This window comes from Tachysurus vachellii, chromosome 14, assembly GCF_030014155.1.
Source record: "Tachysurus vachellii isolate PV-2020 chromosome 14, HZAU_Pvac_v1, whole genome shotgun sequence".
NCBI lineage: Eukaryota > Metazoa > Chordata > Actinopteri > Siluriformes > Bagridae > Tachysurus > Tachysurus vachellii.
In genome coordinates, this window is record NC_083473.1 from 23,974,818 (window position 1) to 23,992,317 (window position 17,500).

The 17,500-nt window shown below is 39.0% G+C and overlaps 1 protein-coding gene across 2 annotated transcripts in view; it reads left to right on the forward strand.

Moving 5' to 3' along the window:
- Window positions 1–11,728, forward strand: part of ankrd27 (ankyrin repeat domain 27 (VPS9 domain)) — a 23,233-nt gene extending 11,505 nt beyond the window's left edge. For both annotated transcript variants that reach the window (XM_060886527.1, XM_060886529.1), the window contains exons 17-29: window positions 600–692; window positions 2,291–2,488; window positions 2,673–2,717; window positions 3,031–3,150; window positions 3,259–3,303; window positions 3,503–3,625; window positions 3,896–4,093; window positions 6,210–6,329; window positions 6,444–6,608; window positions 6,707–6,806; window positions 8,052–8,091; window positions 9,189–9,252; window positions 9,339–11,728. In XM_060886527.1, coding sequence (XP_060742510.1) covers window positions 600–692; window positions 2,291–2,488; window positions 2,673–2,717; window positions 3,031–3,150; window positions 3,259–3,303; window positions 3,503–3,625; window positions 3,896–4,093; window positions 6,210–6,329; window positions 6,444–6,608; window positions 6,707–6,806; window positions 8,052–8,091; window positions 9,189–9,252; window positions 9,339–9,986 — 1,959 coding nt within the window. In that variant the 3' untranslated portion in view covers window positions 9,987–11,728. The remainder of the gene's footprint in view (window positions 1–599; window positions 693–2,290; window positions 2,489–2,672; window positions 2,718–3,030; window positions 3,151–3,258; window positions 3,304–3,502; window positions 3,626–3,895; window positions 4,094–6,209; window positions 6,330–6,443; window positions 6,609–6,706; window positions 6,807–8,051; window positions 8,092–9,188; window positions 9,253–9,338) is intronic.
- Window positions 11,729–17,500: the final 5,772 nt, after the last annotated feature.

The following is a 17,500-nucleotide window of genomic DNA, read 5'->3' on the forward strand; positions in this document are numbered from 1 at the left end:
TGACATGGAGGATAAAAACAAAGAAAGAAAGTGAAGAAAGACTTACGATAAGGTAAGAAGTAGGACGTGTTAATATAGGATCAGCTTTCCAGCGCTGGAGAGAACTGAAGGAGCAGGAAGGCCTGCGATGGGACGCCGAGGCGCTTTTTTCCTTCTCGATAGGTGAGTAACGTTGGTTTTGCTTTGTTACACAGAACTAATATATGTCTTTGTCCTTTACATGATTATGCTTGTGTGTCATTTTTGCTTGTTTGTTTATCTACAATCGTATTGTTCTTCACTTCAGCTATGATAAAGACACATTTCTTTCCGTTAGTTGCCTGGGTTACGTATGTATGTGTGGGCGGAGCTATCGATACAGGGGTGGGACCCATTTGGGTTAGGGGCGTGTTTGTTTTGGTGATTTTATATGTCAACATTGGCTTTCAAACAACGGAGACCCCACCTTTAATCAACACACTGTTTTGTGTTTTATTTCTTACCTGCATCATGCTATTCAACTTTGAAATAATAAAAACCATGTAATGAAAAGTGGTATTATTACTGTCTTGTGTTTTGAGATTGCGGTCTGTTATCACTTCTCTTTTCTGTTCCTGAAGTTGCTGCTGTTGCATTACCAAGCAAACACAGATGCTCAGGACAACAATGGGAACACTCCTCTCCACCTGGCTTGTATGTATGGTCACGAGGATGTAAGTGACTTGGATAATACTCTATTTATGAAATTCCTAAAAGACTGCATCATCATGAAATGTATAATCATATTATACTGAAGATATATGTGTGAAAAAGTGTTGGCCCCCTTCCTGATGTTTACATTTTTTGCATGTTTGTCACACTTTAATGTTTCAGATCATCAAATTAATTTAAATATTAGTCAGTCAGAGATAACACAAGTAAACACAACGTGCAGTTTTTACATGAAGGTTTTTATTATTAAGGGAAAACAAAACCCAAACACACATGGCCCTGTGTGAAAAATGTTTGCCCGCTAAACCTAATAACTGGTTGGTCCTCACTTAGCAGCAAGAACTGCAATTAAGTGTTAGTGATAACTTACAGTGAGTCTGTTACAGCTGAGGCTGTGGGGGAATTTTGGTCCAGTCATCTTTATAGAATTGTTGTAATTCAGCCACATTGGAGGGTTTTCGAGCATGAACCACCTTTTTAAGGTCCTGCTACAGCGTCTCAATAGGATTCAGGTCAGGACTTTGACTCCAAAGTCTTCATTTTGTTTATCTTCAGCAATTCAGAGGTGGACTTGCTGGTGTGTTATGGATCATTGTCCTGCTGCAGAACCCGAGTTCGCTTCAGCTTGAGGTCACGAACAGAAGACCGCACTTTGTCATTCAGGATTTTTTGGTAGACAGCAGAATTCATGTTTCCATTTATCACAGCAAGTCTTCCAGGTCCCGAAGCAGCAAAACAGCCCCAGACCATCACACTGCCACCACCATGTTTTACTGTTGGTATGATGTTCTGTTTCTGAGATGCGGTGTTACTTTTACACCAGATGTAATGGGACACACACCTTCAAACACACTTGTTCACTGTGTGTGTGTGTTCACTGCTGTGTGTAAATGCAGAGAACGAATTCTGAGTATGGGTCACCGTACTTAGCCGTATGTCACGTCACTTACACTTTCACTTTTGTCTCGTCAGTCCACAGAGTATTTTCCCAAAAGTCTTGGGATCATCAAGATGTTTTCTTGCAAATCTGAGACACTTTTTCACACAGGGCCATGTAGGTTTGGATTTTGTTTTCCCTTATTAATAAAAACCTTTATTTACAAACTGCATGTTGTGTTTACATTGCGTGAGTGAATGAGAATGTGTGTGTGCCCTGCGATGGGTTGGCACCTCGTCCAGATAGTTCGGATAAGCGGTAGAAAATGAATGAATGTTGTGTTTACTTGTGTTATCTTTGACTAATATTTAAATATAGTCATATAAACATAGTCATAGCCAAATGGTTAGAGAGTTTGACTCCTAACCCTAAGGTTGTGGGTTCGAGTCTCGGGCCGGCAATACCATGACTGAGGTGCCCTTGAGCAAGGCACCGAATCCCCCCAACTGCTCCCTGGGCGCCGCAGCATAAATGGCTGCCCACTGCTCCGGGTGTGTGTGTGTTCACGGTGGTGTGTGCGTTCACTGCTGTGTGTGTGTGTGTGTTCACTGCTGTGTGTGTGCACTTTGGATGGGTTAAACACAGAGAACGAATTCTGAGTATGGGTCACCGTACTTGGCCGTATGTCACGTCACTTTGTCACTTATCATTTATGTGTTTCAGTGTGTAAAGGCACTGGTTTACTACGACCTGCACACATGCCGGCTTAATGTTCAGAACGATAAGGGGGACACGGCTCTACACATCGCGGCTCGTTGGGGTTACGAGGGCATCATGGAGGTGCTGCTGGAGAACGGTGCCTCAACTCTCCTCCATAACAAGGCCAATCAGAGCCCACTGCACTGTGCACTCAACTCCAGGGTCAGGGCACCACTCAGTTCAACAATAATCATCAGTATTATGCTGCTGAAAATAATGATAAGATCGTATTTACATGAAACTGTTTGGGTGTTTGTGTTAAACTGGTAGAACATAATTTAATTGATTTAATTAATTTCTGAATTTATCTGCTGTTTTACTAAACAGATTTTTCTTCATCTTGTAGGTTCTGTCCTTGCTGGAGCGTACTTATAACCGTGCCAGTAAAGAGGTAAATAGTTCTGAGAAATTATAATAAATAATTACATCATAATTCATCAAGTGATCATTATAAATAATAAAAAATAATAATAACCATAAAAAAATATATATAGAAAAGATGAAACAATATAATCAGAATTAAATATAAAAATAATGTGAAATGGCACAGGATTAAAGTAAAAGGATATGATTTGAGCTGCTCTTTTAAAATCGCTGTCTGAATATTATTATTATTATTATTATTATTATTATTATATTTCTTTGTCATGTCTAGTGAAGCTTGAAAATAAAAGAATGTATATACTTTTTTTTTATCTTTTCAGGCTCCCTGTCATTCTCCACAGCCAGCTGACAGCAGCAGCAGACGTACCTCTGTGTCCAGTACGTCCTCGTTCATCTCTGTGGAGCCCAATTCTGAGCGTGAGCGCACTCACCTAAAGGAGGTGAATCCAGCGCCCTCTGTGGTGCGACAAAACGTTTACATTTCCCCTCGATGCTGAACGGATTTTGGCTGTGGTCTGAGATCCTTTCTCTTTTGTGTCTAACGGCAGGTGGAGAAGTTACTGCGTGCAGTGGCAGATGGAGATGTGGAAATGGTTAGTGGTTATTGCTCATAAACTAATATGATCAGAAACAAATTCACACTTTTCCCTTTTCCACTGACTGTGCCAGTGTGCAGAGAACTTGTGTTAGTTTGTTGGTGGAGAAATAAGGGGATAAGGTATCAATACTGAAAGAGCTTTTGGTAATTACTGCTACTTTTAATATTACATATATGTGTATATCCTGATTCAGGTGCGCTACCTGTTCGAGTGGTCAGATACAGAGCTGGAGGATGATGAGAGAGCTGAATTGCCCAAAAATACAGAACTGTGCCACCCTCTGTGCCAGTGTCCAAAGTGTGAACCTACACAGAAGGTAAGCACATTTTGCTAAACATAATGCACCCCAATATTTACTGCCTTATTCAATTAATATTTAGTTAATTTGCTTAAAGTTAAATTGATCTAGATGGCAGATGTGAACGCCAATGTTTCCTATGAAATGTACAAGATTTTTAACACAGCAAAATGAAGCACTTTTCTTTTTCATTATAGTATTTTTCTGTATATTTTACTTACTTTTTGTGTGCTTTACAGTGATTTCACCGCCCCACCCTTATTTCTGTGGCTTTATGTGTGTCTTTAGAAGCTCTTCCTCCTGCAGCCGGACAGGTTGGGAGTGAACTGCAGCAGTGCAGATGGTTTCACACCGCTGCATGTGGCAGCACTTCATGGACACACGGTACTCGTTTCTTTACTCATCCGCCATGGGGCCAACATCAATGCCTGTAACAGCCAGAACGCCACTTCACTCCATCTGGCCTGCCAGAACAGCCACACACAGGTGCTGCTGCACTACATCCTCTGCTCCGTGTAATCACTGAACATTCAGTCACACTTTTAAAATCACTTTTCATATGGTTCATTTTTCTTTGATGCTTAAAGGAGGGGTCTCCGATTTTGGAGAAATGCTTCAGAAAACTGTGTTGGGCCGACAAACAAAATAAAAACAACAAACGTGTAGCCAATGAGCAGAAAGGGGCGTGTCTTGTCAATATGGGCGGAGAGAGTGTTCAGTGCGCATGTGTGACATTAGCAGAAAGCGGTTTTAACATTGACATGGAGGATAAAAACAAAGAAAGAAAGAGAAGAAAGACTTACGATAAGGTAAGAAGTAGGACGTGTTAATATAGGATCAGCTTTCCAGCGCTGGAGAGAACTGAAGGAGCAGGAAGTTGGTCACATATTCACAGATTGGAGTTTCCTGAGTCAATAACTCCTGAGCTAAACACTGTTACTACACAAATAACACCTCTTTTCTATCGTAGTAATGTAGAGACGCAGCTACAACCGTGTTTTGTGTAGTAACAGTGTTTAGCTCAGGAGTTATTGACTCGGGAAACTCCAATCTGTGAATATGTGACCAACTTTACTTAAGACGCCGAGGCGCTTTTTTCCTTCTCGATAGGTGAGTAACGTTGGTTTTGCTTTGTTACACAGAACTAATATATGTCTTTGTCCTTTACATGATTATGCTTGTGTGTCATTTTTGCTTGTTTGTTTATCTACAATCGTATTGTTCTTCACTTCAGCTATGATAAAGACACGTTTCTTTCTGTTAGTCGCCTGGGTTACGTATGTATGTGTGGGCGGAGCTATCGATACAGGGGTGGGACCCATTTGGGTTAGGGGCGTGTTTGTTTTGGTGATTTTATATGTCAACATTGGCTTTCAAACAACAGAGACCCCACCTTTAAACACCAAGCAGTCACATAGAACCAAAGTCTATTTTTTTTTCTTTCTGGAATCTCAAACGAGAGCAATGCACAGTACAGTTTTTATTCTCATTCATTTCTCATCCTATGGTTCTTAAACTGGTGTCTGTGATACACAGTAAAGTGGTTGGTGATTTCCTTTTTGTTAGTCATCTAAAAATCACAACCAGCTCACTAGTCTGTCTGATGGTCACATGAACAGATTTAAATCAAATTAACTCAAGAACTAAAGAAGTAATGATATTTTTCTGGTTTAATTGAATCCAGTAACAATAGAAATCTGCCCTGTGAATAGAAAGTTGAGCTTTCTTGCTCTGATAAAGAACCAAAATACTGTTGTATACATGTGGAAGTCGTGGCCTAATGGTTAGAGAGTTTGACTCCTAACCGTAAGGTTGTGGGTTCGAGCCTCAGGCCGGCAATACCCCGACTGAGGTGCCCTTGGGCAAGGCACTGCAGCATAAATGGCTGCCTACTGCTCCCGGGTGTGTGTTCACTGCTGTGTGTGTGTTCACTGCTGTGTGTGTGCACTTTGGATGGGGTAAATGCAGAGAACAAATTCTAAGTATGGGTCACCGCACTTAGCCGTATGTCACGTCACTTCACGTCACTTCACTTAAATGATTAATCTAATATTTTTGTATAATGTTTATGAAATAAATCCAGTGTCCATAGAATGCTATAATCGTCTCCACTGGCCCAATTCTCTCCACACACCGTATACGACTCGTTTAAACCCTGCGACGATGTTTATTTTAATGAACAATTTCATTTGCAACACTCAATCTGCTTGCTCAGGGTACAACAAATCAGAGGGGGGCCAAAAGGACACGTAAACACAAAAAAAACATTTGCTTACGCCAGGCAGCTAATTTTGCTTCATGCTGAAGTCACCTGGGTTATTTTTAATTCTGCAAACGCACAGACATGGTATCCATGAGACAGGAGGAAATGAAACCAGAGGTTCTCAGATTGGGCTGATTTAAAAAATGTATTCGTTAATTAAACTAAAAACTGACAACCTTTCAATCAGATTTTTGTTTTAACAAAACTCTCAAATTCTCATCCACAGAGTAAAACACGGCTATTAAACCCAAATTAAATCACGAATCAGTAAGGAAAGGTTGGGATGTAATATTACAATACGGTACTACAGTCTTCTATATTCTCTGGTTATTTCTGCAGGTGGTGAGCTCTCTGGTGGAGCGTAATGCCAAGCTAAATAAGAAGGATCAGTTTGGGAACACTCCCCTGATCCAGTCCTGTCTAAAGGGACACGAGGAGACCGTATCAGTGTTAATACAGGTACTGTCAGCATTTCACTCCACTCATATTTATTGCTTGAGGAAGCAGATAACGAGGCCAGCCCTGGACTGTGAGTGAAATGGGACTGAACTACATTGTTTTGTCCTCCTGTAGGGCGGCGCTTCATTAAACCTGGCCAATAATCAGGGAAACACGGCTCTACACGAGGCGGTGAGAGGAGCACACCAGGGTCTGGTGGAACTGCTGCTACAGGCTGGGGCTCTTACACACCTCAGGAACAAGAGACAACGTACTGCATTGGACTGTGCTCAGGAAACTGTAATGCAGGCTAACGTTTCTAAACATTTATTCACACATTTACAGGTGAATAAGAACACTGTTCTAAAAATATTGTTGATAACAATTTTGTGTTGCAGAACATAGCAATTCATAGGATTCTACAGAAAGCCTGTGCATCCAGTGTTGAAGCTGATTCAGTCAGACAGTTCTTCATAGCCCAACGACATCAAGCAAAAGGTGAGAGGTGTGTGTGTGTGTGTGTGTGTGTGTGTGTGTGTGTGTGTGTGTGTGTGTGTGTGTGTGTATATACAGGTGCTGGTCATATAATAGATTTATTTCACTAATTCCATTCAAAATGTGAAACTTGTATATTATATTAATTCATTACACACAGACTGATATATTTCATATCGTCGCTGTCGGGCGGAAACCTCGTATGTCCAAATTTGGTCAATTTCATATTTTTTCACATATCGATGCTATTGGTCAGTCCCCACGTGGGTCTGTTATTTTTACAAGTTATTAACCAATCTAAAGTCTTGAAAATAGCTTGAGCGCAAATCTCATAACTCCATTGGACACTTCAACTGTCCATCTCTTCCTCACTCCGTGGGAGAGCTTCACGTCATATTTCTCCTCAAGAAGAGTCGCAACGAATCGACACGTCTTCTGAGGTAAATGTCTTCAGAACACTGGGCTCAAAGAAAGAAAAATCTTGACCCCCGCAAGTTCTGGTGCTCGTCTGAGGACAGGAATTTAGCGCAAGACAATCCACTGTAACGCGGACTAAACCCTGTGTACTGCAGATAAGGTACGGCGTTTTTTTAATGTCCTGAAAAATAACGGTTTTGGAGATACGAGGATTCCGTCTGACAGCGACAATATATTTATTTATTTTAATTTTGATGATTATAACTGACAACTAAGGAAAATCCCAAATTCAGTATCTCAGAAAATTAGAATGTTACTTAAGACCAATACAAAGAAAGGATTTTTGGAAATCTGGGCCAACTGAAAAGTATGAAGATGAAAAGTATGAAGATGAAAAGTATGAAGATGAAAAGTATGAGCATGTCCAGCACTCAATGGGTTGGGGCTCCTTTTGCCTGAAATACTGCAGCAATGCGGCCTTGCATGGAGTCGATCAGTCTGTGGCACTGCTCAGGTGTTATGAGAGCCCAGGTTGCTCTGATGGTGGCCTTCAGCTCTTCTGCATTATTGGGTCTGGCATATCGTATCTTCCTTTTCACAATACCCCATAGATTTTCTATGGGTTTAAGGTCAGGCGAGTTTTCTGGCTAATTAAGAACAGGGATCCCATGGTCCTTAAACCAGATACTGGTAGCTTTGGCACTGTGTGCAGGTGCCGAATCCTGTTGGAAAATAAAATCTGTATCTCCATAAAGTTGGTCAGAAGCAGGAAGTGATAAACTCATGAATCTCTCTGTTCATCCATGATTTCTGTCTGTTTTTTTTTTACAGCGCCCTCTGTTGTCCAGCACAAGAGTCCTGACATGCAAAGGTGTGTGACAGACCAATCTGTCTTTTTGTGTTTATATATATATATATATATATATATGGATTTATTATCAGATTCATTATAATTTGAATGCTGAAACTTTCAGGGCTTTCCACAAATCAATTTCTCAAATAGCATGTTCGCCTCACACCTCCAGGGTTGGGGGTTCGATTCCCACCTCCACCTTGTGTGTGTGGAGTTTGCATGTTCTCCCCGTGCCTCGGGGGTTTCCTCCGGGTACTCCGGTTTCCTCCCCCGGTCCAAAGACATGCATGGTAGGTTGATTGGCATCTCTGGAAAATTGTCCGTAGTGTGTGATTGTGTGAGTGAATGAGAGTGTGTGTGTGTGTGTGTGTGTGTCCTGTGATGGGTTGGCACTCCGTCCAGGGTGTATCCTGCCTTGATGCCCGATGACGCCTGAGATAGGCACAGGCTCCCCGTGACCCGAGGTAGTTCGGATAAGTGGTAGAAGATGAATGAATGAATGAGCTCAACATCCACACTAAGCTCTAAATAAACTGGAGGATAAATTCACTCACTGAGCACTTGGAACACTGTTGTAACACTGGCTAGTTGTGGCATGGATTCCACCTGATGTTGGAAACATTTTTATGAGATTCTGGTTCATGTTGATGATGATTGCATCATAAAATTCCTGCAGATTTTTCAGGTGATCTCCAAGGTGATCTACTGGATTTAGATCCGGTGACTGGAAAGAACACTGAATTCTTTGAAACCATTTTGAGATTATTATCATTATTATTTTTTTTAGCCCTTACAAGATAAGTTAATTATGGCCATGAAGGTGGTCATGTTCAGTAACAATATTTAAACAGGCTGTGGCATTCAAGTGATGATTTATATTAAGTGGCCCAAAGTGTGCCATGAATCCACTTGTACATGGGCTTATTGTACATGATCTCACATTTTCCCTTATTCTTGGTCTACCTGAACATTACCCAAGGCTGATGGCCAGTGTGCGTCACACAATTGGCTGATTGTGTAATTAGATTGTTCCTAATAAAGTGTCCTTAGATGATATTAGACATGTAAACTTCTCACTGACTCATTAATAACATGATATCTTGTATTATGGACAGAATACAGCAGATGACTAAATCACGCCATAGTGCCACCCTTCTCTCCACCGACTCTTCATATGTGGTAACTATCTTTTTTTTCTCTAAGCACCAGACTGTGACGTTATGTTGTTCTTAAAGTTTGTGGTTTTTGTCATGTTTGGTTCACAGGGTTCAGATGACCTGAATTACAGAAGGCGACTAAGGCGAGGAGAGACTGTTGATGGCTTCGACCTCTTCATCCATACGCCTGAAAACTCACACTCCTTTAACCAGGCCAAAAGCTTAAACCGCAGTCATACCATACACCAGGGCCTGACCCACAGATCCCCTGTAGAACTAGAACACACACAGTGTAGCTCCACAGCAGACAGAATGGCCAACAGTGGTGCAAATGACCACTCTACTGACCTCTCACCTGAACATGAGCAGGTTATTGGAAAGGCCAATAAGAATATGCAGACCAGCTTGGAGGAGGAGGATGAGAAGGAAGAAGAGGTGGAGAAGGAGAAGGAAGAGGAGAAGATGAAGGAGATGGATGAGGAGGAAGAGGAGGTGGAGAAGGAGAAGGAAGAGGAGAAGATGAAGGAGATGGATGAGGAGGAAGAGGAGGTGGAGAAGGAAGAGGAGAAGATGAAGGAGATGGGTGAGAAGGAAGAGGAAGTGGAGAAGGAAGAGGAGAAGATGAAGGAAATGGGTGAGAAGGAAGAGGAGGTGGAGAAGGAAGAGGAGAAGATGAAGGAGATGGATGAGGAGGAGGATCAGAACAAGGGCAAAAACATGCATTGGTTTTCCACAGAGATGGAAAATGTGCTCTGAGGACCTCAGATGCTGTTCTAACGTACAAAAATGATGAAATAAGAACACTATCAGTCTAACGCTATGCATTCGGCTGTTCTGTTGAACATTTAACTGACCAGGTTTAATTTCCTTTCTTCAGTCAGTGACACTTAACTCACCACAGCCACTGACACGAACAGCTGCTTCATCTCAAACCCAAACTCCATTTAAACATTCTAAAGCTTCAGCTTTTATTCAGCGCACTGACTACGAGACACGACTTAAATAAAACCGAGGAGTTGAGAGGATGTGAAGATGAATGTATGAACTCTTAAAAGGCTTAATGTAACATAAAGGGAGATAATTATGTGTATTTCCAGGACTAAATCAAATGTGATGCTGACAAAAAAAAACTTTTAAAAGAGTTTAAAAGTCCCAGATGCTTCATTCGTTTTGGTCTTTTATCGTATCTGCTGAAGTCCACATCTAACATTGTGTGGCTTTATGCAGAATCCTAATGAGTCCTGAAAGGAAAATTTAAACAGTAAAAAGAAAACAAAGAACAATTCAGCCTGTAGTTTTATTTAACCAGCACTTTTACCAGCATAGGTTTATTTTACCAGCATCATAAAAAGGGATGATTGGGCATCATTTTTACTGTTTCTTATTCAGTTTAAAGGTCTAGTTCATCAGTTGACTCTTTGATATCAAGCCACTTGAGTATTTTATCAGCTTTATTATCAGAGAGACTTACAGGAGCTTAAAGCTGATTTTGTGTGAGACTGCATGAATGGCCACAACATATTTCCCAGTAAACTTTGCTTCTAACATGCTTTGTTAGATTTTTGACTTAATTTCAAATATTGATTGAGTTATTAAGTTATTTTAATTAAGTTATTTGTGGAATGTAGATATAAAAAGAGATGCAGTTTTATAGATGGCAAGGACCTTTTTTTTTCTTCTCAATTCAAATCAAAACCTTCCTTGATGCTTTCACAAAGTATACAGTAGACAGTGTTGTGGACCAGTACTGTGTTAAAGGCATGCACTTTACTCTTTATAACATATACACAGTTCTAAATGGACGTTTTCAGACTGTTGAAATGTTTGGAAAACCTTTTCGTGCAGAATAATCCTAACATGGAATAGTTTCACTGTGTTTTTCAGATTTAGGTCTAACGTGAACTAGTGAGGGGGGGCACAGTGGCTTAGTGGTTAGTACGTTCTCCTCACACCTCCAGGGTTAGAGGTTCGATTCCCGCCTCCGCCTTGTGTGTGTGGAGTTTGTTCTCCCCGTGCCTCGGGGGTTTCCTCCGGGTACTTCGGTTTCCTCCCCCAGTCCAAAGACATGCATGGTAGGTTGATTGGCATCTCTGGAAAATTGTCCGTAGTGTGTGATTGTGTGAGTGAATGAGAGTGTGTGTGTGTGCCCTGTGATGGGTTGGCACTCCGTCCAGGGTGTATCCTGCCTTGATGCCCGATGACGCCTGAGATAGGCACAGGCTCCCCGTGACCCGAGGTAGTTCGGATAAGCGGTAGAAGATGAATGAATGAATGTGAACTAGTGACATTTTCTCAAAACTTCGAGTCAAAATTGATCTGAACTTTCTGGGTTGTAGCATCTCTGCATCTCTAATCTGGAAAAAATTATTTTTGTACACATCCCCTTAAATGTTATTCGTTTAATAACACAGTGAATGTGCCTTATTAAAAGTGGCTCAAAATTAATTATGATCGTCATATCATCGTTTTTCAGTGATGAATAAAAAAATATTAAATTGTTCAGTCTGAGAGGGATTTCTTTAAATTTCAGTAGTAGAAGCTTGCTCACAATATTCAAGCCCTGACTGTACCATTATTTATGCATGTGCTCCAATCATCTAATATATAATCTGTGTCTTACTGATCTTACATCATCCTGTATGATTGTAATTGTATTTATTTATCAAACAAACATAATGAGAAGTTGCTGCGTGTTTAAAATATCACGGCAGTAATTATGTCACCGAGGGTTTGGAAGTCTTGTGAACCTCTTATTTAACTGCAGTATTAATGTTAATTCAGGGAAGGAAACTAATGACCTACAGTGTTTAGTACCAGTGGCTGTACAGTATGTGTAACATCTCTCAGAAAAGATTTCAAGTTGTAATCGTATTAATTATAGTTAAATTCATAGTTAAAATGGAATTGTGTAAGAGTGATAGGCAACTTTCAGTAAAGTCTAAACTAGACTCAGACTCTAAATCTAAATCAGACTCTTACTTTAAGTCTAAATCAGACTCTTTAAATCTAAATCAGACTCTTACTTTGTCTAAATCAGACTCTTTAAATCTAAATCAGACTCTTACTTTAAGTCTAAATCAGACTCTTACTTTGTCTAAATCAGACTCTTTAAATCTAAATCAGACTCTTACTTTGTCTAAATCAGACTCTTACTTTGTCTAAATCAGACTCTTTAAATCTAAATCAGACTCTTACTTTGTCTAAATCAGACTCTTTAAATCTAAATCAGACTCTTACTTTGTCTAAATCAGACTCTTTAAATCTAAATCAGACTCTTACTTTGTCTAAATCAGACTCTTTAAATCTAAATCAGACTCTTACTTTAAGTCTAAATCAGACTCTTTAAATCTAAATCAGACTCTTACTTTAAGTCTAAATCAGACTCTTTAAATCTAAATCAGACTCTTACTTTAAGTCTAAATCAGACTCTTTAAATCTAAATCAGACTCTTACTTTAAGTCTAAATCAGACTCTTTAAATCTAAATCAGACTCTTTGTCTAAATCAGACTCTTTAAATCTAAATCAGACTCTTACTTTAAATCTAAATCAGACTCTTACTTTAAATCTAAATCAGACTCTTACTTTAAATCTAAATCAGACTCTTACTTTAAGTCTAAATCAGACTCTTTAAATCTAAATCAGACTCTTACTTTGTCTAAATCAGACTCTTTAAATCTAAATCAGACTCTTACTTTAAATCTAAATCAGACTCTTACTTTAAGTCTAAATCAGACTCTTAATAGCTGACTGAAGTAGCACTTGTGAATTAAGGACATAATCAACACAATCACAATCAATCACAATCACAGTCACAATCAACCTCTGAATCAGCCAAAAGCGAGCCTGCAATGTGTAAAGTCACAGCAGCACAAAACCATTCATTAATAATTTAATTAATTATGAATTAATATGTTAAAATTAACATAATTTAAAAAATGTTTGCTTTTCATTAATGTGCAAAAATATGATGATTAAGTACATATATTTTACACAATTCTGCTCAATCATCAACACAAGAAAAATGTGATGCCATTTAAGCCAGAGACGAATCTCATCACCGTAAACTGCCCTCACAGCTGTATGTTGTGTGAGAAGTTATTAAAAAAGGTCTGTAATAAAGCACATGCTAACTGTATCTCTTTATTAACTCCCTGTACTAAAACTCATCATCTCTTTGTTAGAAATTGCATGGACTTCACCTCTCTGTGGCCATCTTGTTTCTCCTGACTCGGGTTCCTCTTCAGCACTCTTCAATATTTTAGGACTCACCCTTTATAAATACACTCATTCTTTAGTCTATTAACACTAAAACAATGTCACTCTTAGAATTTTGACTTGAGACTAAACTTTTACTCTGACCTGCTTTATACTTACAGCCACAGCAGATCTCACTTTTACATCATTAAATCTTTAATAAATGTAATCTTTCTTTTTAAAATACTAACCACAATATTGGATACTGTACATTTCAACAGTAAATGGAGCAGTTGGAGGAGGATTTGTTTGCTAGAAATGTGTGAGAAGTATGAAATGTGCTGCTGGTCTTGCACACTGATTGATGGATGTGGTGAACAGGCAGAGAATCTTATGGCCCTGCTGATTTAATGAAGGAGACGTAGGGAAATGTAGTCATTACTATTATTAAGCGCCAGGGCAGTTTCACAGCCAACCATGCATCACTCCAGTAGAAGATTAAATCACTTAGTCTAAACGGGCAAAAAAGAGAGCACTTTCATAAAAGTGCATTAAATGATTGACACACAGTTTTCTGAAATATGCTTTGCCTTGAGACTTGAGACTGCTGCCCACGGTTAAGGCGAGCACTCTTACTGAGATGACTCTAAAGTGCAAATCGCCTTTGGACTCATTTGAATATGGAAGAGATGGGCAGAGGGGAAAGAGAGGTCATCAATTAACACATTAAGCAAATATCAGAATGAAATGTAGCATTCACAGTTGCCCAGAACAGAAGATGAAAGTCCCTGTGTCAGCTCTTCTACTGCAGGATCTAAAGAGCCAGAGAGCATAATTAATCTGACCCCCTTTCAACCTGTTAAATACGGGAAATCAGTTTTCTTTTCTCTTAGCTCATGGACTCAATTTGTGACAATTGCTCTGGGGTAACATTTCTCCTGACAGGTGTAGATTCTTTATAATTCCACACAACAGAGCAAGTGCTCAATTGTGGTGATTTGTCTGCTGAAGCTGCCACAGACTTGACTAAACAAATGTGTCATGCACAAACCACATCTGAAAATGAAAGTGACGTGACGTACGGCTAAGTACAGTGACCCATACTCAGAATTCGTTCTCTGCGTTTAACCCATCCAAAGTGCACACACTCAGCAGTGAACACACAAACACACACCGTGAACACACACCCGGAGCAGTGGGCAGCCATTTATGCTGCGGCGCCCGGGGAGCAGTTGGAGGGGTTCGGTGCCTTGCTCAAGGGCACCTCAGTCGGGGTATTGCCGGCCCGAGACTCGAACCCACAACCTTAGGGTTAGGAGTCAAACTCTCTAACCATTAGGCCATGACTTCCCCTTTCCCCATTATTATTCCCCAATATTATTATTATATTGGTTACATAATAGAGGCATGATGGTGTAGTGGTTAGCATTATTGCCTCACAGCTCTGGTGCTGAGGGTTTGATTCCTGCCTCAATCCTGTGTGCGCAGAGTCCCCTGGTATAAGTCTCTCTCTATCTATCTATATATCTATATATATATATATACACACACACACACACACTAGAATAAGAACAGGAACTGTTTGGGCTGTTTGATTACATCTGGGACCCTGCTTTCTGTATGTGTTGAGCAGCACTGGCCTCCAGTGTTAAACAGCAATATAGCCTTCAATATAAGGTGATAGGGCAGATGACCTTATTATCTATTAGGCTGTTTTCGGTCACACCTTTCTGCATTTCATTACACTACCCAATTAAACATTTCAGTCGTCTCTCTGACTACAAGGCCAATAGACACGAGACCCCTGAACTTTACTCTGTAGAACAAATGACCCAATTTACATAACAAGCAATGATGAGAAAATCTTTTATCTTTGCATACAATTAAATCTCATACAAAAGGACATCTCAATCAATTACACAGAATGACAAGTTCGTAAATAAATTAGTCTTGCCAATATATTGCGAGAGAAGATCAATAGGCAATGTTAACCAGATATTGGGGCAATGTTCTGCGACCTAGTGTCAATATCTGTCTGCTGCATTTCTCTGACTGCTAGTGGATATCAGACAGACAAGATGGATCTACACTCACACCAAAATATAAAACTGAGATCGTTTCCATGTCACTATGACCTTTTATGCTATTCAGACCAGCCCAGAGGGTTGCAACAAATAGATTTTGTTGAGCTCCAGTGAAGGTTAAGGTGTGACATGTTTGTTGTTCATAAAACTTTCATGTTTTTTTTTTCTTTCTTTTTATTTCAACCAAGATGAGCAAATGAAAACAGTTGTACATAATGTGTGATTGGAAGGAAACCTACAGCCACACCAGCCCTTTACCGGGAAGATCGGACAACTCTGGCTTACAACATTAAAACCGAATGAGTCTTGAAAATCATCACAGCACAAACTGACACTTTTTCTTTGGCCTCTTCACATCATATTTTTTAAATCTTGAAACCCAAGTAAGTGAATTTTTAATGACTTCCTAATACTCTTTGTAACAGTTTGTCTAAATGTATTATTTGTGTACTGTTTTTTGGTTTACAAGGACAGATTATACTTGCTGTGCATGTAACAGCTATCTGTCATACACGCAAGCTCTTGTTTCTTATCACACTGTGACTCTAACTAAACATTAGAGGGCAGTGTTGCCTTAGAAAAGTTCCAATGAAACGCTCCATACATATCTCCTGTGGTCAGTTCAATAAAAACACAAAAACTCATTAGTTCTTTAATTGTCTTGTGTAGATGTAAAACTGTTTATTCACAGTGGACCCTGAGATTATCCCAAGAACACCAGGTATGAAGGGGTTTAAACACCTCGCCATTACACAAATACACAGGTTTACACGTTCTTTCACACCTATGAGTCATTTGGAGTAACCAGGGTTAATGTACCTACTGCCATGTTTTGGGAATTGGGAGGAGGCTGAAGAACCCGAGGAAACCCACATTAACATGCAAACGTTTACACAGACCATATCGAACTGGGGACCCAGGAGCTGAGAGCTGGCAAGACTACAATCTGTGCCAACTTGAAAATATTCCTCTGCTTTAAATCTGTTAGTGTGTTTTAATATGAACAAATACTTGCTTTCTATGAATACACACTTTCTAACACTAGTTGTGTTTTTGGCTGTTAGACTGTCAGATATTAATGTGTGTGATTATTATGGATTGAGAAGAGTCACCAGGAAAGAGGAACCAATTACTTGACAATGATCCAGTTTATATGGGAGAATGAAAAATGCATGTCAACATGTGCACATATTGACAAAAACTCAGACTAAAGACAGGACTCACCATCACACAAGCAAAATATTGGCAAGTTTTCCAATTTCAAAATGTGTCTCTTCCATGTTTACTCCAGCAAACACAGGAGAAGCTTGTAGACACACGGTAATCCATACCAGGGGAGATGCTGCATCAAACACCCCTACAGACTGTTGGAGCATTTATTAAATTATGCTAATAGATTTTTCCCCAAAAAATAATTTAAATTTTGTGTAATTGTCTAAAAAGTGACATAAATCTGCAGTTATATTTTGCTAAAATCAGCAGGGCAATGTTGTTAAAGAAATGAAACAAATAAATAAAAGAAAATAAAAGAAAATTTATGTAAGAACAAATTTTTTGTTTGATTAAACTGATAACTATCGCAGGACACTCATTATTTACTGTGATATATTTACTGTTTTTTTATTTATTATTTACTGTTATATATTTACTGTTTATTTATTTATTATTTACTGTTATATATTTACTGTTTATTTATTATTTACTGTGATATATTTACTGTTTATTTATTTATTATTTACTGTTATATATTTACTGTTTATTTATTTATTATTTACTGTTATATATTTACTGTTTATTTATGTACTATTTACTGTGATATATTTACCGTTTATTTATTTATTATTTACTGTGATATATTTACTGTCTATTTATTATTTACTGTTATATATTTACTGTTTATTTATTTGCTGTGATATATTTACTGTCTATTTATTATTTACTGTTATATATTTACTGTTTATTTATTTATTATTTACTGTTATATATTTACT